The sequence below is a fragment of the Megalops cyprinoides genome, chromosome 9, assembly GCF_013368585.1.
Source record: "Megalops cyprinoides isolate fMegCyp1 chromosome 9, fMegCyp1.pri, whole genome shotgun sequence".
NCBI lineage: Eukaryota > Metazoa > Chordata > Actinopteri > Elopiformes > Megalopidae > Megalops > Megalops cyprinoides.
Genome location: NC_050591.1, coordinates 8,568,164 through 8,591,293, shown reverse-complemented (window position 1 = coordinate 8,591,293; position 23,130 = coordinate 8,568,164). Strand labels below are relative to the sequence as shown.

At 41.4% G+C, this 23,130-nt stretch overlaps 2 protein-coding genes across 4 annotated transcripts; both read left to right on the top strand.

Moving 5' to 3' along the window:
* Positions 1–1,953: 1,953 nt before the first annotated feature.
* Positions 1,954–13,664, top strand: LOC118783028 (solute carrier family 13 member 5-like). 3 transcript variants are annotated; one of them, XM_036536685.1, is made up of 12 exons: positions 1,954–2,055; positions 5,046–5,174; positions 5,367–5,503; positions 6,397–6,548; positions 7,163–7,292; positions 8,709–8,831; positions 9,422–9,634; positions 10,481–10,564; positions 10,993–11,131; positions 11,399–11,560; positions 12,690–12,827; positions 13,539–13,664. In XM_036536685.1, exons 1-12 carry the CDS (start codon positions 1,954–1,956, stop codon positions 13,662–13,664), a joined length of 1,635 nt encoding a protein of 544 aa, XP_036392578.1. The 3 variants fall into 3 exon arrangements, with proteins under 3 accessions (XP_036392578.1, XP_036392577.1, XP_036392579.1); XM_036536684.1 differs by having other exon boundaries at positions 6,346–6,548; XM_036536686.1 differs by lacking the exon at positions 5,046–5,174 and having other exon boundaries at positions 6,346–6,548.
* Positions 13,665–17,449: 3,785 nt separating this feature from the next.
* med31 (mediator complex subunit 31) lies at positions 17,450–21,442 on the top strand. Its single transcript, XM_036537363.1, has 4 exons — positions 17,450–17,709; positions 18,007–18,081; positions 19,020–19,116; positions 21,007–21,442. The coding sequence occupies exons 1-4, from the start codon at positions 17,688–17,690 to the stop codon at positions 21,197–21,199; spliced, it is 387 nt and encodes a 128-aa protein (XP_036393256.1). The 5' UTR covers positions 17,450–17,687; the 3' UTR covers positions 21,200–21,442.
* Positions 21,443–23,130: the final 1,688 nt, after the last annotated feature.

Genomic DNA, 23,130 nt, shown 5'->3' with positions numbered 1-23,130 from the left:
AGTTAGTTGAAAAACAGCTAAATAGAAAGCTCATAAACACAATAAATTCCAGACAAAGCTGCCCAGACTCCCACCTAATCGCATTCCCTGTAGATACTGTGCCCCCACACCCAGGGGGACTGCAAAGTCTCATGTGAAGATAAAAAACTGATGGCCAGTGCATTCTTCCTCGGCCCACTCCTTTTGTGGGGATCAGTTTCAAAGAACTTCAGTCAGCCATTGCAGGTGTATTGACACACAAGGAAAGCACTGTCCTTTCTTGTCCTATTTTGCACATCTCACTTGTACAATCAATACCTGCAGCATCTCTCCAGACTTTGCAATAACTTGTGAATATGCTTCAAATGTCAATTTAAGTAAAGTTAAAATAATAAAGAGGATTTAAGCTACTGTATTATTGTTGCTACAGTTTCTATGTCTACATCTTTGCTGGTACTGCTGTAACTGCATTTTAAAGTCCTATTCTGATGAGTATCTATAGACAGTAGTTTAATTAGTCCAATAATTTAGCATGTCCAATCCACATCAGCAAGTGGGTACTTTTCTGTTTTCCCAACAAATGTTGAAATAGTGTGATTGGAATTTAGGGTAGGGAAAATTGTATTTATGGAAATATCCACAAGATGGCAATGTAAGCTTTTGCTAAACATTTGAAACATACTGAAAAGCGTGACTCGTTTTCTGCAAGCCTTTTAAAAAACCTTTTTTGTAACTTCCAGTTTAAAAACACTTCCACTCATTATATACATGCCTCCAAATATATTGACAGACCACATAAATGAGTCATTTGCAGTCGTACTAGTACTGTATCTGTAGTCTGTAGTATCAGTAGTTTGTTGAGGCCTCTACTTTTTGTATTCTGTGTTGTGTTTTAGTGCCATCGGCTGTTTCAGAAATCATAAAATATAGCTGTATATGTACTGAATGTATGGTCAGTGCTTAATGATCCAATGATCCAAAGTGATGTGAAGCATAATACATGGACCTTTGAGAAGAGGCAGGTCAGTGACAGGCCAGAATTTGTTGGAGGGTCAGGCGCCCATGTCCTTAAGATGCTCTTATCCAGTTTGCCATGAAAAAAGGAAATGAAAATTAGAGCAATAGCTCTAGAAACTGGAAGGCCATGCTTCACAGAAACTTCCATTAATCACAATTAAAATCTAATTACAAGATAGGTAAAATTAAACCTCAACAAATATAAATCAATTAATTAAAAAATAATCCAGAAGCATGCCTGTCTCACAGAGACAGGAACTGTCACTTCTTCAACAGTACTGTAATTCACCCATATCACCACTGAAAAAAATCTAACAAGCAGTACTGGTGCTGTTGGCAGATGTAAGTTGTAATTATGTATAACCATATGCTGTGCTCCATTTATATAATCAAAAACTGTGATTATAGTATGTAAAAAAAGTGTGTCATTAAAGTCTGCAAAAAAATCACCCAGCACAGCTAAAGTTACTTTAGCTTTCAGAAAATGGACATTATACCAATATTCCCGCAGTATCAATGTTAAGTGTACATGTAGGTTTAGTGTACATTTTCATTCATGAAGATGTGGTTCAGTAACAAAATTAATTTAAAAGACAACACTTGTTTCCCCGCAATATAGCTATATAAATTCAACATTCATCATTTATGGTCTGTTATTGTAAAATCAGAAGCACTGTGTGACCATCAGGCTTCTCTTCTAGTATGATAGTGCTGTTAGCCTTTGTTATTGACCTGAGTGTGGTGGCTTTCATGGTATGTCACATCAACAGGCGCAGCTAGGTGACGCAAGGCTGGATCGGCTCATGTTTAACGCACTGAAAAGTGGCATGGTTCAGGTTATGTCCTGAAAGGCCCCTTTAATTGCCTCCCGCCTATCTGACTCACTTTGTTGTTCAGTCAAAGTTAAGTCAGTCTTAAATTCTCGGAGCACCAGTCTCTTCTCTCTTGAGACGAACGATGGCACCGCTGCTGAAGGAGCTCTGGAAGCTGAAGAGCGGGGTGATTCTCTTCTGCACCCCACTTCTCCTTCTCCCGCTGCCATTGCTAATCAGAACCTCGGTATGTAACATATTTTCCTCACAATTCCTTGCACATAATGGTGTGTTATCATTTGTGTTTCAGGTATAGACTTGCAGTGACATTTTTAAAGCACTTTCACAATCAGGAGACCTTAAACAACAAAATTATGGAATAATTCAATGGGTAAAACTGACCTTAAAGGAGATAATGACATTCCTAATGGGCTTCCCTTAAAACTCCCCTTTTAGCTCCATACAGAAATAATGACCTTTTTGGTGTACTTAATTATCAATGCCTACAACACAAGGAAGTGGTCTGATTTGTAAAAAATAAAATGACATTTAATATATTTTTGTTTTTCTGTCATTCTTTATCAAACATTATCTCTGAATAAACAACCAGCAGCGGTAACACCAGCAGGGAAATGTTAATGTTAGTTAATGTCCCAACTGTGGCAGTGAGATAGCTATGGATGTCATGATATTGAGGGAATCAGGGGAAGTGAGTGTTTTATCATGTTATTCGTTTTATTAGTTTCAACAGCAGCCTAAATTGATATTGGGGTATAAGGATCCAGAGTGGCACGTAGGGTACAAAACTGCACACCTCATGTTGCTTCTTGAATAGCTGACAATGCTGCCCATTATTTTGTTGTTTTATTTCTATGTAAGAGAGCAGATAGTCAGAATCTCCCTTTTTCTCTGTTAATGACTGCCTCTTGGTCACTCACCCAGTATATTATATGATGGTTTATCATTAATGTTGATGTCATATCAATATGCAGGCTTACTTAGGGTCCAAAGTTGAAGGAGATGCATGCATGACACATAAAACATGTACTCTTCTTTTTCATTTAGCATTAATGGCCTTCCTAAAGGCATTCAGTCATAGGCACTACATATCTGTGCAGCTAGTGGAATACTGCATAACAGGATAACACTGTTCTATTCCCAATGATGACAACCATAGCAGTTCTAATGAGATGCCTTTGCCACATTTTTGAAAATGAAAGTAAAAGTGAAAGTTCAGACTACCAATATTATTACCGAGTTATTCTCTAGGCGAGGTTATTCAGACCCTCTTTAATCTCCCCCTAATATCAGTAGTCGCAATTTATAACTGTAACTGGCTGTAACTATTGATGCCATTCAACAGATGTGCAGAAGTGTAGTAGAGGATTGTGCATGCAATTTAGTAGCTCATAGTGTGTGATTGTAGCTGAAAATATCAACAGGTTAAACTGGAAATATGTTTTACCTTGGTTCCAAAGAACTACGTGACGGGGTGTGTGAGCAGTAATAAGTATTAATGAATAAGGGTAGGAGTGTTTTGTGAGGACCGCTTTTGGGGTTACTCATAAACCGGGTTATGGTTTTGATTCATAAAGACCTTATCTTTTTATCTCATCTAGTTCCCTCTTTCTTGAACATTTCAGCTCTCTTTGTTCTCTTTACTGGCTCCACAGTTATGACATGAGCTGTCTGCTACTATCAGAACTACAGAGTTGCTCATCACCTTGTGGTACTACACTCCTGTTCATATCTTCACTCCTGAAATTTGGATAAGTCTTATGTTTCACATTGTGTATAAAATCAGTCAAATCTGTAGTCTCAGATCATTGCTAGTCACTTTGATATGACTGTGTAATGCAAGTTAATGGTATTGTTATAGATTATTGTTTTTTGCTGTGTAGAAACTGATATTACTCTAGGTTGCTCCTATAGGTCATTACAAGGCTCTTGTTGTTAGCATGATGTATGATTGTTGAGCTTGAGGATAATTTGTAGGTACAGTGTGTATGTCAAACCATTACTGTTTTTTGCTTATTTTAGCACTTTACCTCAATTTTAATAATATCTAAGCAATGCCAAATATTTTCCCTGTATCCCAGCAAGAGTAAAATTTCTTTCACTAGAAGTACTGTAGTAGTAATGCTCACTCGGAGTTATGTGAGGATAAACTTGTCAGTTGTCCTCTTCCTCTGGGTAACTGATAAACTAGCAACAAAACAAAATTGCTTTAAGTTAGTTACTTAAAATCAAGGCCACACATGTGAAATGATCTGTATAGATCTTTAATGATCTCTGATGTCCATAATGTTAAAGACAAATGCGTACAAGTTTGAAATCTGTTTGCAAAGGGCAGCTGTCTCCAGGGGTTGATAAGTATGGTGACCGTGGGTGAGTGCCATGGGAGTTAATGCACTGGTTCCCTCATAAAGAAGTGAGTCAGCCTTGTGGCGTGGCCACAGACTGCACACTTAAACAGGCCAGGGCTCCCCAGACTGGTTCAAAGGAGAATTAGGAGGGAGCTCAGTGGCACTATTATGATATCACCGCTATTATGACACAGCTGTCTGGTCACTTATTTGTAGTGACCTGGCCTTTTGTCTAGGCACTTGAATTCAGCTGTGTTGTTGACAGCTTACAACAATGGGGAATTAAGCAGTGGACAAGAGGCACCTGTTCACGTCAAAGCATTACACTACAGGTTGCACAGAGGAGTCTTGGAGACCATTCTTTAGGAGCGCCTAGCTGTCCAAATGAAAAGAATCAGAGCAGCCTGACATTCATGTAACCCTGTTTGCCTCATCTCAGCTGAATACAATGTCATAATTTTCAAGGAGTGAATACCCAGAGCCTCTTGCCAACCCTGGGATAACAGTGGTAATAGAGAAAAGTATATAGCAGCCTTGTAAGAATTGTTAAATGTGTACCGTTAAAGGCAAGTGTATTCCCAGTGACCTGAAGACTATCAGCAACAGACGGCCCCCTAATGGTCAGCTTCATGTGCTCCACATTCTGTCACATTGTTGAAGCTACAAGGGTTCTAATTTGCTGGCGCATTATATAGATTCTTGAAGGGGCGTGGCCTAAAACAATACATCCAATAGTAAGTACAGGAACACACACAGCACCAGAACCTCTTGTTACCGGCCTAGACAGAGGACAGAAGGAGCTGAATGTCTGGTCATAGTAGAATGTGTGCCCTATCGCTGATAACTGGTGCATTCCCCTCCCACCCTGCAGGAGGCGGCATGCGCCTATGTGATCGTGCTGATGGCAGTGTACTGGTGCACGGAGGCCCTGCCGCTAGCCATTACAGCCCTGCTACCTGCCGTTCTCTTTCCCGTGTTGGGCATCATGCGGTCTAAAGAGGTGGGTCAGCTGCACTGCATACCACAGAGGGGAATCTTTTAATAATGATAATGGAAGTTGACAATGTGCAAGGTTGATTTTGCCTTTGTCTTGTTAATGTGAAGCTGGGGCCTGTATTCACTGACTGAATCTGGAGTCACTGACTCTTCATACTTTGTGCTGTGTGTGCGTTACTGTGGGCTCCTTCCCCAGGTGTGTATGCAGTACCTGAAGGACACCAACATGTTGTTTGTGGGGGGCCTGGTGGTGGCGGTGGCAGTGGAGCACTGGGACCTGCACAAACGCATAGCACTCAGAGTCCTGCTCCTCGTTGGGGTACGGCCAGCGCTGTAAGTAACCATGGCAACATCCCCATTACTAGAGGTAGAGCTTGTTCATCCTTTTCCCCTTGTGGAAGTAAAATGGTAGGACATTGTAAGAGGGTGACCTAAAAATGAACTGGTGACCATAGACTGAACTTTACAAATTGCAAACATCAGTGGAAGATGCTGGCCTATGGTGTATTTGCTGTATGCTAATTATTATATAAGAAGTGTGATAAGCTGAAACTGCAAGTTGCTTCCCCTGCACTGGACAACATCTGCTTAACGGCGCACCAGTTTCAATGTAAGCAAGTGCTCTATATATTCTGTCTGTCCTCTCTGCAGGTCAGAGTCAGACACTATGCTTGTGTATGTGTTGGCTCTTCTCCGGCCGGAGTACGAGAATAAAGCTTTGCTCTCCTGAACCAGCCTGAAGGCTCCACAGGAGTTAATCTTTAACACCCCCTTTACGCAACCCTGTGTTTTAGAATAGCCAACTGTACATCTAGCTCATTTCACCACTGCAAACTCTGCATTTTCTCAGGACCGCTGGAGCAAGACAAATGCGAATCTCCAAAACACTTACATGCAGCCAACTGCTATTCTCTCTACAACTAAGACAATGTGCTACTGTGAAGTGGTGCTGTTGTAGAGGTTTCCTTTGCACACCTCCATGCATCTTAATGCCCTTTCCTTTCAAAAGTTTGCCTGCAGTTCTTCATGTTCTCCCAAATGAATGAGCTCCTTCTGCTGTCTCATGCCTGTTCCTGTTTTATTTCTGAATGTCAGTTCGTGCTGACATTGTAAAGCAGACAGATTCTCATACGCTTCCAAAGCCTTCACCGGATTGGCTCTGTTTCGCTTTGCAGGCTGATGCTGGGCTTCATGGGCGTGACGGCCTTCCTCTCCATGTGGATTAGTAACACGGCAACCACCGCCATGATGGTGCCCATCGTGCAGGCAGTGCTGGAGCAGCTGGACAGCTCCGAGGCAGAGGCACCGCTGATCGCCGCCGGCGACAAGCCGCAGCAGCCAAGCCAAGAAGAGGACCGGAAACTCAGAGAGGGAATGGGTGAGCTCTGAGCCAGAACAGGGCCCGCACACTGGGGTCAGGTACATTACCACTCAAAAGTTTGGACACACCTAAGGTAATGTGGAACATGCATTCAAAGACATTTTGATGTAAAGACTTATGCTTAAATGCTTGAAATTTGTTTCTTAGACGTATATATATAAATCATGAAGCTGATGCCTATGAATTTATTTCCAAAATATTTTTTGACCATTCTGAAGAATCTAAAATTTTTTGCTCACTGCATACTTCCATTTGTGTTGTTTCATAATTTTGATGTCTTTACTATTATTCTAAAATGTGGAAAATAGTGAAGAAAATAATGAAAATAAAAAATAATGAAAGAAAAGTGTGTCTGAACTTTTGACTAGTACTGTATGTTGGAGAGGCAGCATGATCCAGCGACAGCACCGGGGGACAATGGAGTGGTGGCGCCATGAGAAGGAAGGCGCTCTGATTCGACACTTCAAACATGGGATAACCTGGAGAAATTCACATGCAAGAATATCTCCGTTTATTATCTCACTGACCTCTCTTAATGTCCCCTCTCCTCCGCTCTCTGTGCGCAGCCATGGCGGATGGCCCGGACGTGTCCGTGGAGGCCGCGCGGCGAGAGGGGGCTGCCGAGAGGAGGAGGCTGTGTAAAGGCATGACGCTGTGCGTGTGCTACGCTGCCAGCATCGGGGGAACCGCCACCCTCACCGGCACCGGGCCCAACCTGGTGCTCAAGGGCCAGATGAACCAGTAGGTGGTGCCCAGATTAGCTGTCCTCCCTGGTGGCGCAAGAGCTCCCTGCAACTGTCAGAAGAGCTGAAAGCATGAATCAACTGTTCATGCTTTACTTTGGGTCCCAGAACTTAGACAAGTACTGTAGCTAAGACTCAGTATTTGGTCAGTGATTCCTTAGTAAAATTTGACATGATGAATGTAGCAAGCTGAAGATTTCATTTGCATATGCATAGGAATTATTTTTGCAAGAGCTCCCACACAAACATATACATGTACAGTGCAATCACCACATGTTGGGTGAAGGCAAAAGTCACAATAAAGTACTGAGTGCTGGGGTATTAAAACAGTTTCATAGTTTGTAGTACTGCACAGGAGATACTCAACGTGACTTAGATGCTACTGTTTTCTAGGTTAGAATCTGTTATTGAACCTGGTGGTTAAGGCATAAAGGCATTCTTCTGCCAAAAACCCCTATGTATTTTATGTATGCTAATAGCAATAAAAACTTGAACAGCCGGATGCTAACAGCCAGATCAGGTTAGGATTTCTTGAACCAAAACAACAACAACAAGATGGTCTTGTGCTGATCGTTCTCTCTCTCTGGGCAATTGCAATGTTTTTTGAGAGGCTGGTTTACTTAAGTCCTAATATAGCATTTGGTGGATGACAAACATTTTTGTTGTTCAGTGAAAGGAGAGATGTCCAGGTTCTGATTACCTTAAATGTCTACTTTCCTTAATTAGATTAATTAGACAAAAGAACTGGAGCATAGTGTGGTGTGTTGGCAAGTAGCAGGTCATGTAACCCAAAGGCTGTGGCCTTGATTCCCCAGTGCTGTTGTACCCTTGGGTAGTGTGTCCATGAATACCCAGCCATGTGAATGCATGAAAGCTATGTAATTCCTTCTGCTAAGTGACCATAATGTGAAAGGACTATGAACTCGTTTGAAAAGTCATTTGAAAGTTTCTCAGCTGCTAATAAAAACAGAACATAGTGTAATTGAACCATGGGGCACAGTCTCATTTTCAAATGGTTTAAATGAATATCAATAGTTGGCTATTTTATTACGATACTGTTGGCTTGTGAAATGCCTCAATAAATATACCTGTCTCAACTCTATGTTGAGAGTTTAAATCTGTCTAGATAAATATGCATTAAATGTGAAAATCTGCTCTTGTAAATCACAATGATACATCAGTCAGCAATAATTATAATCGGTATTGAGATTTCCAGGTTATTTTCCCATATGCAGACTGTACTCTCAAAAGTTTGAGGTTTGCTTATTTGCCCACAATCAGCTGCAGTAAATTGGTCGGGAGCTGATAGCCTTAAACCTGCACTTTCAGTGTTCTGCTCTTAATTCAAATCATCTGACCTCGCAAAAAAACAACTTGATATTGCACTTGCCACCCACTGTCCTTTGTCCCTCAGGCTGTTCCCCAATAATGGTGATGTTATCAACTTCGCCTCGTGGTTTGGGTTCGCCTTCCCCAACATGGTGCTCATGCTGTCCATGGCCTGGCTCTGGCTGCAGTTCATCTTCATGGGATTCAAGTGAGTGTGCCGGTTATGCAGCGCTTCAGTAAGTAGAGTTTGTCTGCCTAAGAGTGAATATAGCATTAGAAGGTGTTTGTCTGTATGGGAGGGGTTTAGGGGGCATTGTATAGTATTTTATCTTATTTGGGGTTTATTTTTGGGTTAGCTTGGTAGTCATCGAAGCAGGTCAATGTTTCAATACCAGAATTTCTATTATTTGTAGGTGGTTGTCAGTTGTTCACTTTTGAATATCATGACCAGTAAAACAGTGGTAGCTGGCTACTTTCTCTCACTTCCAGATCCACTTTTGCCAGTCTCTAAAGCTAGCTACTATGAAAGTACAGTGGGTAAAGTACAGAAAAGTGAGCTATCATTGAAATCTTTCAAACATATATTTCATTTTATTTATTTTTATCAGCACCTTGTAAAATGTCTGTAAAAAATGTGGCCAAGCTCTTCCTCTCTCCATCGAAATCTCATCTGGAGTGGTGAGGTCACTTGTCAAAATTCTACTGTCAGGGAAGAAAGGGGTGTATGTTTCCTTGCCTTACCTGTCTGCCTTTCTCTCTCACACACACGCCTCTCTCCCTCGCTGTCTGCCTGTCCAGCTTCAGGAAGACATGGGGTTGCGGGGCAGTGAAGAGCGAGAAGGAGCTGGCGGCGTACAGAGTGATCCGCGAGGAGCACCGGCGTCTCGGCCCCATGTCCTTCGGGGAGCTGAGTGTGCTGGCCCTCTTCAGCCTGCTGATCCTGCTGTGGTTCACGCGAGACCCAGGCTTCATGGCCGGCTGGGCCACGCACCTCCTCAATGCAGAGGCAGAGTGTGTACAGCACACACGCCACCGATGCTGCTGCAGGATCACTTACACACAAACACGCACACACACACACACACACACACAATTTACTTCACATGCAGATTTACACATGGACACATGCAAATGTTTCAAAATAATTCTGCTCTTATTTGTCATCAAAACAAAGGTTTGTGTTGCAGGTGCATGAGTACTAAGCACACACACACACACACACCCATTTGGGCAGATGTAGGAGGATACAGGGAATTATGGTGAATGAATCATCAGCACGCAACAAAATAAGGCGCCAGCTAAGTTTCGACAATGGACCTCATTTTGGGATTGCTGCTGATTCATTCATCTTTGCTTGCAGCCAGTGTCCCAGCCAACAAAGACTTAGAAGCTCAGTTTCTGCTACCATCTTTGTTGAGCTGAGCACGTCATTGAGCCACCTTCAAAAACAGAGAATCAGCAGTCAGAACAAAATGCTCACACATATCTATTTGTGTAATGACCTCACACATTTCAGTGCTGAGTGAAGATCCAAACCACACAGTTTGCTGAGCCCTACACCATTATACAAGTCCAAGCCAGAACATGAAATCTCAAGTGATAACCAAGGTTAGAGAGAAGTGCTCATTACAAAAGCTGACAATCATTTCTATAAGCTGGAGAACTATAAGAGCACTTATTTAAGTTTTTTGCACACTTTACATGGCAAATGCTTGACACTGAAAATGATGCTACAGAAGCAGGTGAAGATTAGGTGTGATAGACAAATAAGAGATAAACTAGACAGACACAATTTGGATGTCGATGAGAGCAGTACAGAGCCCTCACCCTCCACCCCCCTCCCTCCAATCTCTGCAGATATGTGACCGATGCCACGGTTGCGGTCTTCATCGCTGTCCTCCTTTTTGTCCTCCCCTCCAAAGCACCACGGTTCAGATTCTGGCATCCCCACAGCTCTGATACAGGTGAGCCATGCCTTCACACCTCATCCACTTCCATCTAAACCCTCCTCCACACACACACACACACACACAAATAAATGCCAGCAAGCAGGAGGAACAGACAGGTTGAATCTAGTGATAGATACCGCTGCAATGCCACCCTTTCTGTAGTAAGCTTGCTGGTTTGAAACCTGTTTTTTGATTGGAGTACTATGAAACCAGACACGATTATGGCACAATGACATTAAGCAATATCAAAGTTTTGAGAACTCCACCTGATAAGTCAGTTTAAGTCCATTTATTGTTTCGATGTGTCATAAAGCGCATCACTCCATCAAAGCAGTCACATGAAAAATGCATGAGCGTTAAATACCGAAACGGATAGGAATGTCTGAATGTGCCGGGCAGAGCTGGAGCAGTCAGTGAAAGGGTGTGCACCTCCGCAGATCCCCAGGCCTCTGGCCACCCCACGCCAGCCCTGCTCACCTGGAAGGTGGTCCAGAGCAAGCTCCCCTGGAACATCGTGCTGCTGCTGGGGGGAGGCTTCGCACTGGCCAGGGGGAGCGAGGTGAGATGCCGGGGGGAGTCCCCATGTGACTGTGCTGGGTGGCTGGGATGGCAGTGTAGCACAGTGGTAAGGAGCGGGACTCGTAACCAAAAGGTTGCTGGTTCAAATCCCCGCTGGGGCACTGCTGCTGTACCCTTGGGCAAGGTACTTAACCCACAACTGCATCAGTAAATATCCAGCTGTATAAATGGGTAACATGTAAAAAGTTGTAACCTGTGTAGGTCATTCTAGATAAGAAAAAAAAGGGTGCCTGTGTTCCTCCTCCAGTTGTCAGGACTGTCCAGGTGGTTAGGGAATCAGATGACCCCCCTGCACAACATCCCGCCGTGGGCGATTGCTGTCGTGCTGTGTCTCCTGATTGCCACCTTTACAGAGTGCACCAGCAACGTGGCCACCGCCACCCTCTTCCTGCCCATCCTGGCCTCCATGGTAAGGCATTGGAGTGGCGTGATTGCTCAGACTCCAACTAAATTATGTGAATATGATGAAGTCAATTGGAAAATATTACTTTATAACTAGTTTTTAATGGATCATATGATCATGCATCATTTGATAAGCAGGGAGAGAGCTGGGTACAAAATGTAGCTGTGTGTATCTAGATCCCTCCTGAACTTTAATAATGAAAGGCTAAATAAGTAGGTACTGACTTCAAGGTTGAAATATCTCAACAGCACAATATGGGATCTGATGCACTTTAACTTTGGCAGGTTGCTTGTTACATTCTTTTACAGGAAGACTTTTGAAATTGATACTTTAGTATATGACAGAAATCACACTCTTGCTCTGACAGCACACAGGCTTTGCTGAGTGGCAGATTAGATTCCTACTCAACTACTTTGTCTCTGACATACATGCAGAAAGGTGAACAATAAAAGCATAAATATGAAAAAGAAATCAAAGCTGCATGTTTACCTGGGTGGTATTAATAACTATGATTGTGTTCATGTCTATGCGTGCGTGTTGTAGTTCCAGAATCTCCTGTCTAATGATGACTGACTTGCCTTTATCTCGGTTAGTTTCCAAAGACTGTGTTTGGCTTCCAGCCTATTTGCAGGCTTTACTGTGTCATTCTCCTCCTGCACTGCAAGGGGACAGGCTCCCTGCAGTCTTAGCTGTGGAGGAGAGGAGCATCCACGTCTGTAAAAAATGATGACTGTCTGTCTACATTTTCCTGTTAATAGAGGAACAACTAAAAACACTCCCTGACAGACCCACCTCATACGCAGTGTCTGTTGTTTCCGTGTTGCTCGGCTGTGTTCATGAAACCATTCTATTTTAGCAGGTGTTTTCTGAGTCAGCTAAGCCTCAGTCAATCACAGGAATCTTAGCTAATTACACCCATTTCATGGTTTCAAGTGTGTAATTATAAGTGCCTGCACTGACCTGAATACTATGAGTCAGTGACTGCAGTGTAGTAAATACAGGGAAATTAAAGTAATTTGAATTTTCAGTGCCTCAAGTCCAATTGTCGATGATTGTACTTTATTTAGCTGGAGACATATCTACACTCTGCAATAGCAGTATAAAGGAGTGAAGTCCCTGTGTGTGTGTGTTACAGTCCCAGTCTATAGGGCTGAATCCACTCTATGTCATGCTGCCTTGTACTCTGAGCACCTCCTTCGCCTTCATGCTGCCGGTGGCCACGCCACCCAACGCCATCGTCTTCTCTTACGGCTACCTGCAGGTGTCTGACATGGTGAGTCCCTGTTATCAGCCATTACAACCGGTCAGTGTGCCACAACATATCTCACATTACCCAGGTATCATAAAACACATTGCTTTACTCTACCCAGTATGTGCAGTATGTGGAAAAAAGGGACAGTAGTGTATTTTCAGTTATTCCTCCACTGATTCAAGGGAAACAAGTAAGACCCTAGCTAAGTGTAATGCCCCATCTATGCATGTGTGCAGGTCGAAGGATTTTACAGTGCTTTTACAGTGCTGTTGCAGATGTACACAACACATACACAGGCAATATGAAGATGCACAACTACGTGTCGTATGTGCCATATGTGTGTCCTGGCTATAATCTGTTCACTGGGCTCTCTACTGAGAACATGGAGTCATGTGAGGAAGATAATGGTGTGTTACTGTTGATAATGGAGGAGGATACCGGAGTGTTACTGCAGGTAATGGAGGAGAATACTGGAGTGTGTCAATAGGTAATGGAGGAGAATACCAGTGTGTTACTATAGGTAATGAAGGAAAATAATGGAGTGTTACAATAGATACTGGAGGATAATAATGGAGTGTTACGATAGATACTGGAGGAGAATAATTTAGTGTTACTGCTGATAACGGCAAAGGATACTGTGCTGCTACCAGAGGAGGATACTGGAGTGTTACTGCTGATAGTGGTGGAGCCTAATAGCATTGCTGCTCTCCCCTGCAACCTCCCCTCTTTCAGGTCAAGGCAGGCATTTTCATGAACATCATCGGCATCGTCTGCGTCACCGTGGCCATCAACAGCTGGGGCAGGGCCATGTTCGACCTGGACTCCTTCCCAGCCTGGGCCAACTCCACTGGAGTGTAAGGCCTGAGGTGGACCCATTGAGAAGAGGAGGTGCCCCCTGCCCCATTGCAGACCCTGTGGGTGCGGCCCTGGGGTGGGACAGCACAGAGAGACAGGGGGCGGGTCCACAGGCGAGCTGTACTGCAAAATGCACAGGGATGTGGACACACATCCATGGGGTCACTGGGACAGAGGGGAGGAGGTATCACTGGACATCCCTCTGTGGTTGAAGTCAAAGTTTGTTTCACAGTACTTCCAGTGACCGTGCCTTTTCCAGGGAAGCCTCACGGCTCCTGAACACCCCCCTACCTCCTGTCCATTCCCCTCCTTCCATTGACACATTCACATCTCATCTCAAAACTCACTGCCAAATTAACTGAGATGTGCAATATAGTCTGTGAAAATGTATGATATCAATTTTAAGTACACACAATCAGCTGCTTACATCTGACTTTGTTACCAAGCTTCTTATACTTCTTGTTCTTATGATACCCTTACAAGGAGCTACCACATCACCGAAAAGGATAAAAAAAAGAAGTGCCCTTAAAAAGCTAGTTTCTGTCTGTTCCATCAACAGCTTGAATTTAAAATAATGTTCTCTTCATTTTAATGTCAGTGTCACACTCTGTCTTTTCCAGGAGTGAGGTATTATTTTTTTAAATGGGTCTTTTTTCTAGACCATTGAAAATAGAAACAGATACTTTCCAGTTACTAATTCTTAGAGTTTTGCTGGATGCACTTTCATTGAGTTCTGTCATTTGTTATAGTAGAATCAATACTCATAATAGGAAAAGTGTCCACAACATTTGTGTGCTTTTGCTTTTGTGTGCTTTTTATTTAATCATCACTATGCTTTCCAGATTAATCATTTTTATTTTTCCTGATAGATAGTTCTGAAGCTATTTGGGTTATTTGCCTATGATTATCACCACATGCTGCTGCCAATCAGAGCAGCTTGCAAAACAAATTAAGCAATACGGTAACTTTTTGAAGTATTTCATTAATGTGTATGTATATATAGCCTAATGCTAAACTCTGTTGGACACTACTATTTTCCTCAGATAGTTTATTTGCACTTTATTAAAATATCTTTTTGCACATCAATAAAAAGAACTGCGAACCAAGCTTTAATTTGGGTACTAGTAAAGTTCCAAAGAAATATTCAGGAAGCGAATTAACAGACAATCCCTCCCAATTAACCAGACCTAGACAAACTGGTCCTGCACTACGAATATAAAAATCAAACTTAACGCTTTGTTTCTGCATCAGTTATTCGTGGCATCTCTACTCCACCCTCTTTTCTTTTCCCTGTTTATGATGTCCACTGTGGGGGGCTTCAACAATCTCAGCCCACTGCCAGGTGCAATCCCTTTGTGGGACTCCAAGCTATATCAACTACCACCATAGCCACATCAAATGCAAATTTCACACTGTGACTGTATGGAAATTCATATCTACTGAATTAAGCAACTTAAAGTTGTTCTTATTAAATTATTTGAATTTTGATCAATGGTTTATTTTTATGATTTGAACTGAACATGTACAAGTTTTTATTGACTGAATATTTTATTTTGTGCGTTCCATTTTATTTTCTTTGGCTTTTTGAGACTAAACAGGGGAAACTGGAATGATCATAGCTGAGCATAAGGTTAACAACAGGATTTGCAAGGGATCATCAAGACTGGATTTCTTAAACCACAGCAACAAGATGATTTTGGCTGATCCTGTGCTCTGTGGCAATTGCATTGTTCTTATGAGACAATCAGTTAAACCTGTACTAATACCAGCAGTTCAAGTTTCTCCTCCCATCAAATAAAAATTGTATAATTAACCACAGCCTCCTTCATAATTGTACATTTTTGGTGTATGACTGAACTACCCTTCAATAAATGGTTTGTTTTTGCACAATGTGCTGTGAATACAATGCCATTTTGGAAAACAGTTGCAACAGGGCACAAGTGTGTGTGTGTGTGTGTGTGTGTGTGTGTGTGTGTGTGTGTGTGTGTGTGTGTGTGTGTGTGTGTGACACCTTCCAGCCAGACCTGATCACTACACTATGTTACAGTGCTGTCTGCAAAACACAGGAGACACACATGTAGTTTACTGAACTGTCTTGACATGACAAGCAATGATTATTATAGTTATCAATAATGTTGCATCATCTCAAACCAAATGTTTGACCAAAATTTTTCATTGTAGCTTTAAACTCGAATAAGCCAGCAATGTATAATCTTACACAGAAATTAAATATATTTAAATATAATAAGAAATATGTTGTTCAGCCCAAGAATACATTGCAAAGTCAATTAACATATACTGATGCAAATCAGAAATATATTGCAACATAAACAGCACTAATGTATATAATTTAAATATATTGATTGAACTAAAAACAATATTCCCAAGACATAGTTATTATTATTGGGTGTTTTCTTTTGGCGGGGGGGAGGCCTTTCCCATAATGCATACACAATGCATAATGGGAAAGGCCAAGTGATCTAAAAAAAGATGGTTGGAACTGCTAGTTTAAAAAATGTTAAGGTTACCCTTTAAACATACATTTAAACCTATGACTAACATAATAACTAGCAAGGTAGCTTGTTCAGTGCCACAGTAGCAAGCTGGCTAATAACAGGCTCCCAAAATACTGTGTTATCTAGCGATCCGTTTTTATCCGTTTTCAGAGACTTGGTTAAATTAGGAAGAAGACAAGAATGTAAAATTGTTTGGTATGAGCTGCTCAAAAAGGATATAACTGACTAAAGAGGAGGAGGGGTAAACACAAAAACCTGAAATTATGGGAGCAGAACCTAAAAAGGATGTTTGGAATATATTACTGGACAAAAGCATAATTCCTCTAAAGGACATTTGGATTGAATTACTGGGACAAAACAATAAAGACCTAAGGATCAAACAGTCTTATCACTATGCTCAATAATATGTAAAAAGTATATCAGAAAAGGGAGACATGGATGATGGAGGGACTATAGTCACTTCTCTGTTAATTGGGGATAAAGCAGGAGGACACAGAAAATTCAAGCAAGAGCTCTTTGATGTCATCAGCGGTTTAGTCTTGGGTGGAGACTGAGCCTTATGGCCCAGGCTTAAAACCGGCCGTGGCATCAGCAAACAATGACCAGGAGCTCATAGTGGTGGAACAAACTGCCATCGTTCTGCCAGGGACAGGGGTGAGTAGGCCGGCCAGGGCATCCTCATCTCACTGCTCTCTAGTACCCTGCGATTTGTCGGACACCAGTGCACAGTGGAGTAGTGCCTATCCTCCAATGTGCACCCACTTGCTTTGGGTTACAAGCCCTGATACTTCACACACTAAATTGCTTCCTCAGTAAGCAATGCCCTGAAAGCATTAACAATGGATATCTATGACATGGTATACCAAACTGAAACGGGCCAAACTTTTGCAACATTTTCCTAAAATGGTGCTTTTGTGGCCAGTTTATCTGCAGTAAATTCTATTTTAGACAGTAGTTTCCCATATTCCAAAACAAATAAAAATAAAATCAGTGAAAACCACATTTATTATGAGCTATATTTATTATATATGTATTATGCCTGACCACAACGGAGGGCCTAAAAGACCGTGCTAATGAGATCCATTCCGAAACAAAAGAAATTAACCGGTCATGACGACCTGATGGACCATTTCTTCAGGAAAATGGCCCCATCTAGTGACTATATTGGGAAAACGTGGCGGAATTCCTATTTTTCTCTAAATCTCGTGATATTTGGATAGCGTCGCTGAAATCATACGTGATCCTACGTCAATATATTTCCGACAAAAAATGGCGACGTCAACATAGCCCCTGTGTTGTTTGATTTAATTTTTACATCCACTAGTATTATTTAACTAACTAGCGAGCTCTTTGGGAACACAAATATTACTTAAGAGTTAGTTGTTAGTAATTAAGATTAGGACTGTGTGGTTAATTTGGTGGCAACACAGACTCGCTATTTTACCTCTGCTTTACGGTTTCACCACAACTGCTTGCGAGCTAGCTTGTAACTAGCGGTTTAACGTTAGCTATGGCAGGTGTTATGGAAACAGGTTTGTTTGCTAGATTTTGTAACCCTTGTTATCTAGATACATAATATATGTGTACAGGTGGCTAGCTTTCTGGTGTAAGGAAATTGTCCAGTGTTTATATGAAGGCACTTTACTGATAAATCCATATTGCTGGACAAGTAGTAAATAACGGCAGCTCTGCTTCTGGCTGGCTAGCTAGCTAAACGGCAAGCTAACTTAAGTTAGCAGAAAACTGTAACTTGCTACGATCTAGACAAGCATTTCGTACAACCTTGGGTGTGTGGCTTAACTTGTGTTATTCTTTTTTCCCCCACACAGAAGAACAGGCGAGGAACCGTTTCCAGTCGGAGCTTGAGTTTGTCCAGTGTTTGGCAAACCCCAATTATCTGAACTGTGAGTAGATGGCTCAGTTAGCTAACTCACATTCCTACCTCTTCATTAATTCAATTAATTCATCATTCAGACATTGATTGTATTGATTGATTGTATTGCCCTTGAAGTCATTGTGTCGGGTAACAAACTAGAAAGAATTCATAACAATGTGTGGCATTTAAAGCCAGGAAGAATTTAACAGCAGGTGGAATAAAATGAATTGTTTATATCAGCTTTTGCATTAATAGCGAATAAGTCATGACTTGTTTATGAGAAATCAAATGAAAATTAATACAAACAGACTTGTTTATCAAAACGAGGAATAAATGTCAAAACTGCTGTACTGTGTGTGCTCTGTTGGAAGGCGAGACAAAATAAATTAAACTAAACCTGCAGCATAAACGAGAATAATATGCGGCTGTTTGCTGGAATCCATTTCCCCCGTAGGTAAATAAATAAATAACCTTAAGTAGCTTCTTCAAAAATGAAACCACGTATTTTGGGTGCTGAGTATTTTTGTTTTTAATAAATGAATAAACTCCTTTTTAAAATACAAATATGTGCGTTGTTATTTTAGTGTCAGTATGCAATGTGCTGGTGCTAATGGAGCTACAGGGCGGTTGCCCAGTCAATTTGCTTGATGAAATTAAAAATTAAAACACACAATCGTACCTTGGCAGTTGACTGATGTCTGGCCTTGGCATTCGTTTTTTGTCTCACCTCTAGTTAATAGGATCTTATATTAGGCCAAGTGGGCAGTGGAATGCCCAACTTTAAGCTGCATTTCTTTAACTGGATGTAAAACTGGACTGAAGAAGGAAGCTGCTCTTCATCTTTTGAAAGTGTCTCTTATTCTGTTGATTGTCATCTAGACACTTATCTACACACTTAAAATATTTTACAAGCTACTTGATTTACATTTTGTTTCTGGTGAAGTTCCATTGTCATTTTGTTAACAGTTTTGGCTCAGAGAGGCTACCTGCGAGAGAAACCATTTGTGAATTATCTGAAGTACCTGCTCTACTGGAAGGACCCAGAATATGCCAAATACCTGAAGTAAGTTACTGCGATACAATTGGTTGCTGTCTTGAAAATATGAAAAAAGTATATCCCTCATGTTAATGCAATACAACGCTCAGCAGCTATATATAGTATATGTTATGAGATACAGTATTCTGTTTTATTCAGTCCACAGAGGAATTGGAGCAATAATGGTGCGATGTGGTCAAGGCTTATGACCAGGGTGTATGTTGGTCAAATGTGAGGTATCTCAGATCAAACACTTGCTCACACACGTTGGTCTCAGACTCACTTCAAATGAAATATTCTTCAGCCACTCATGTAAACATGTTTGACGTTTAAGCACTGTATTCAAGGTAGTTTTTGAAATAAGCCTGTTAAATTTTGTCCAAATTTCAGTAGCCATTTTCACTATTTCCAGATCCCAATATCCCATGAAATAATGTACACTGAAGCCTGATTTCTGTGGCAGTTTATATATCATATCGGTCCACAAATCAACATAATCAGCAAAAAATCTTGGACATTATCAATCAAAACAAAAGCCCATGTGGGCGTACTGCCTGTAAACTTTTATTTTATAAAGTGATTGGCATGCAGTTACTGTGTTCCAAAGTTCATGTGTCTCATGATGGTACTACATAGGAAACTTCAGTCTTCAATGCATATATTGATGTTGCACACACTTTGTACACCAGGAGGCGGAGTAGGTACTTAGCTCCTTGGCACAGTGACTCAATATGTGGTTAATGAAAGCCAGCTGGCAATGCTGTAATCAGCTAGTAATACACCCAAGGTTACAAGTTACAGTAGTTGAGAGTTAACCAGCTGTTGGTTAGCTAGCAATCAGCAATGACCTCCATAGCCTTCTTGAGATTGGTTGTACTTGACAGTTGCAGTGCATAATTCCAGACATACTCTTGATTGATGGCTGTGTACCCTCTCTTGCCTGGCTGATACTTGGAGTAAAAGTACTGAACTGAAAGAAAAAACTAAAAACTTAATACTGTACCTAATAAACGTGCTGACTGACATCATTACGAGTGTGTACATTATGGGCACAGTAATGTTAACTCTCTTTGTGAGACTTGTGCCTCAATCAGTAATAGTCTAATTCAGCAACACTACCTTGGTTTTGGAAGTTGGCACCGCAAAACAGAAAGGTAATGTTCTGTCTGCGGATGTCTGCTGTGTTTGAGTGATTAGGTTCTGTTGCAAACAACTTGTTTTTTTTTTTCTTTACACAACTTATTATACGCTTATACAAGTTTACATGTTGCTGCACTGCTTTTCCAAAGTCAGTATTTTCCCAGCCCTTCAAAAAAGAAACTATTCTGTATACAAGTTCCTCATGAATATATTAATTTGTTGCCATATTAGCTTGTCTGCATTGCATTGTCATTAGATGTAAACATTTCTATCAGTCTTCATGCTTATGTGCTTAATTTGCAGTAATAAAATGATTCGTGTGATTGAGGCACTGTGGTGGGATAATTGTTTAACAAGTAGCTTGAAACTGGGTCTATTGCAGCTGTTTGGTACTGAAGGATTGAAATATATGCAATAAGTCAAACGTAACTCCAGGCCCAATTATTTTAAAACTTTATGCAGTCTTTCAGTACTGTAAAACTGGTTTAATGCAGCAGTTGGATCCCTAATCTGAAACATAAATTCTCGGTAATGAAAGCATTCCATTATTTATGGTATAAGGTTGTTTGTAAATCTCTCCATGCTCTCTCAAACCACCCAAGGACCTTTTTTTGTTCTTTCACTATTTCAGTTTAATTTTCTATTATGACACTGTGCTACTCTTACCAATTGTAGATTTTTTAAAATGCTAAAAGCCCTGTTGTGACACACTCCTCCTGCTCCTTTTGAGACTGACGCTCACCCCCACCCCTCCCCCTCCTCCCTCCGGCCCGTCAGGTACCCCCAGAGCCTGCACATGCTGGAGCTCCTGCAGTACGAGCACTTCCGCAAGGAGCTGGTCAACGCGCAGTGCGCCAAGTTCATCGACGAGCAGCAGCTCCTGCACTGGCAGCACTACTCCCGCAAGCGCACTCGCCTGCAGCAGGCCCTGGCGGAACAGCAGCAGCACAGCAACGCCACCGCCAAGTGAGCCCCGCCCCCTGCGGCTGGAACAATGGACTGACCAATGAGAGGAGAGTTAAGGGACTAAGAAACCGTGTTTGGGAAAAGGAGACTGGCATGTGGGATGAAGGGTTGTACTGTCACTTGATATTTTTTTGAAATATCAAATTTGTCACACGTTTACAGGTTAATAAGCATATTTAGTCCCAAGGTTTCAGAAATCATGCAGTCTTTAAAAGTGTATACTGTACCACTAAAGTTCCCGGTCGGTTTTGCTGTGTGCTGGGCTTTTCCTTGAGTTGATGACATCTGTCAAGTATGATATTTTCACATTCAGCTGCAAATTGTGTGTAAATTGTAACAATTATTTCTACCATGTGCTGTTTAGCAATAATACAAGATTGTTCTGTTTGCAAATGGGTTGTCAATGTGAATCATTTAAAAAACCTTTTCTGTTTGTTTTACTTTCTCAATAGTAACGCATTGTGGGCATTGTAGGCTGTGTACTGGAATATTTCATATGCTGAAGTAATATTCTTACTGCCTCATTTCCACAATAGCAGCTGCACCTTAACACAGCGATCTGCATTTCCATCTTACATGAACCTAAACACACCTAAACCTGCTGGTTTTGCCCAGGTTACAGACATGATTCTTGTGTTACAGACATCATTCCCTTTTCCATTACAGGATGTGGAAGGTATGTATTTTATTTTATTGCTATTGTATCCTGTAAGGTTGTTTGAAAAGTGAAGCAGATGCAGCAGTGTTGGCTTGTGTAGTTTTGGCATGGCCAAGATAACTGGCCTCACAAAAAACAGGAAAGAAAACCTTAAAACAAGAAGACCTGCTTGTGAAGTAATCATGTTGCAATGCTCATATACCTCTCCATGTTAATGAGATGAGTCTTGAGTTTGTCAGAGATAAAAGTTATGGCATTTCGCAAGAGAGATTACTAAGCTAAATAAACATTGCGCCCATAGTTCAATCAGGGGCTCATACATAATATAATAACAGGAGGTGCTGTATATTCAGGTCAGGGTCTGACTAAGCAGGAAATCTCAGCATGTTTACTGTGCAACTTGCAGGATCCCTGTGGTCTGCAAAATACTGAAGCAATACCTTCTGACAGAAATGTTATGCCCAGAATTTTCCCATCAGTACCCATGAAAACTGTTCCCATGAGTCAGCAGTGTGCATGCAATGATACCTAGGACAGTAGTGCAGACTAGGGCTGAGAAACCAGAGGCACCACAGGACTTCAGAGTTAATGGTTCCTACCTCAGATGGAGGTCTCTGGTATTATTGCTTCATTGTGTCATTGGGGTTGTTGATCCAGCCTGATTTGTCAAGCTTGATTTTTTTGTTGATCCAGCTTGATTCTGCCCCCACAAAACAAACACACACACAGACAAGCACCCTTTTCACTTCCAGTTTTGATCGAACCAGAACTGAATGTTGGACTTATAACCTTTTTCCTTTTTTTAGAGAATGGTGTGGGCTTGGGCACATAAGTGTTTCTTCTTTCATTTGTGTTCTTACAATTTGTTCTATAATTGCATTTATAAGTGCCCTCCATATTTAATCACACTCCTGACTAAATAGGAACAAATGGATGTATCGCATTTGGTTTTTAAATTACCTCAACATGTAGCAAATATTTTACTCGAGTCATAACAGCATTGCAATTAAGAGCACTTTCTCAAGACGCCTGTGGTTTGAGTCTATTACAAATGGTATGTGTGTGAATTGGTCTTCGCAATCTTGATTCCAAACACAATACGGCCATGTCCCCTAAGCCTTACGCTTCCTTCAGGCTGTATCGCTGTGTGACTCAATAGGCTATCTTCGTGAATCTATCATTAACCAACGATCGTAAGCTAGGGTTAGGGTTACTCTTACGGCTACTAATACGGCAGCAGTTGCAATGTTCATCTGTTCTGCCAAGGAATGGTGGAA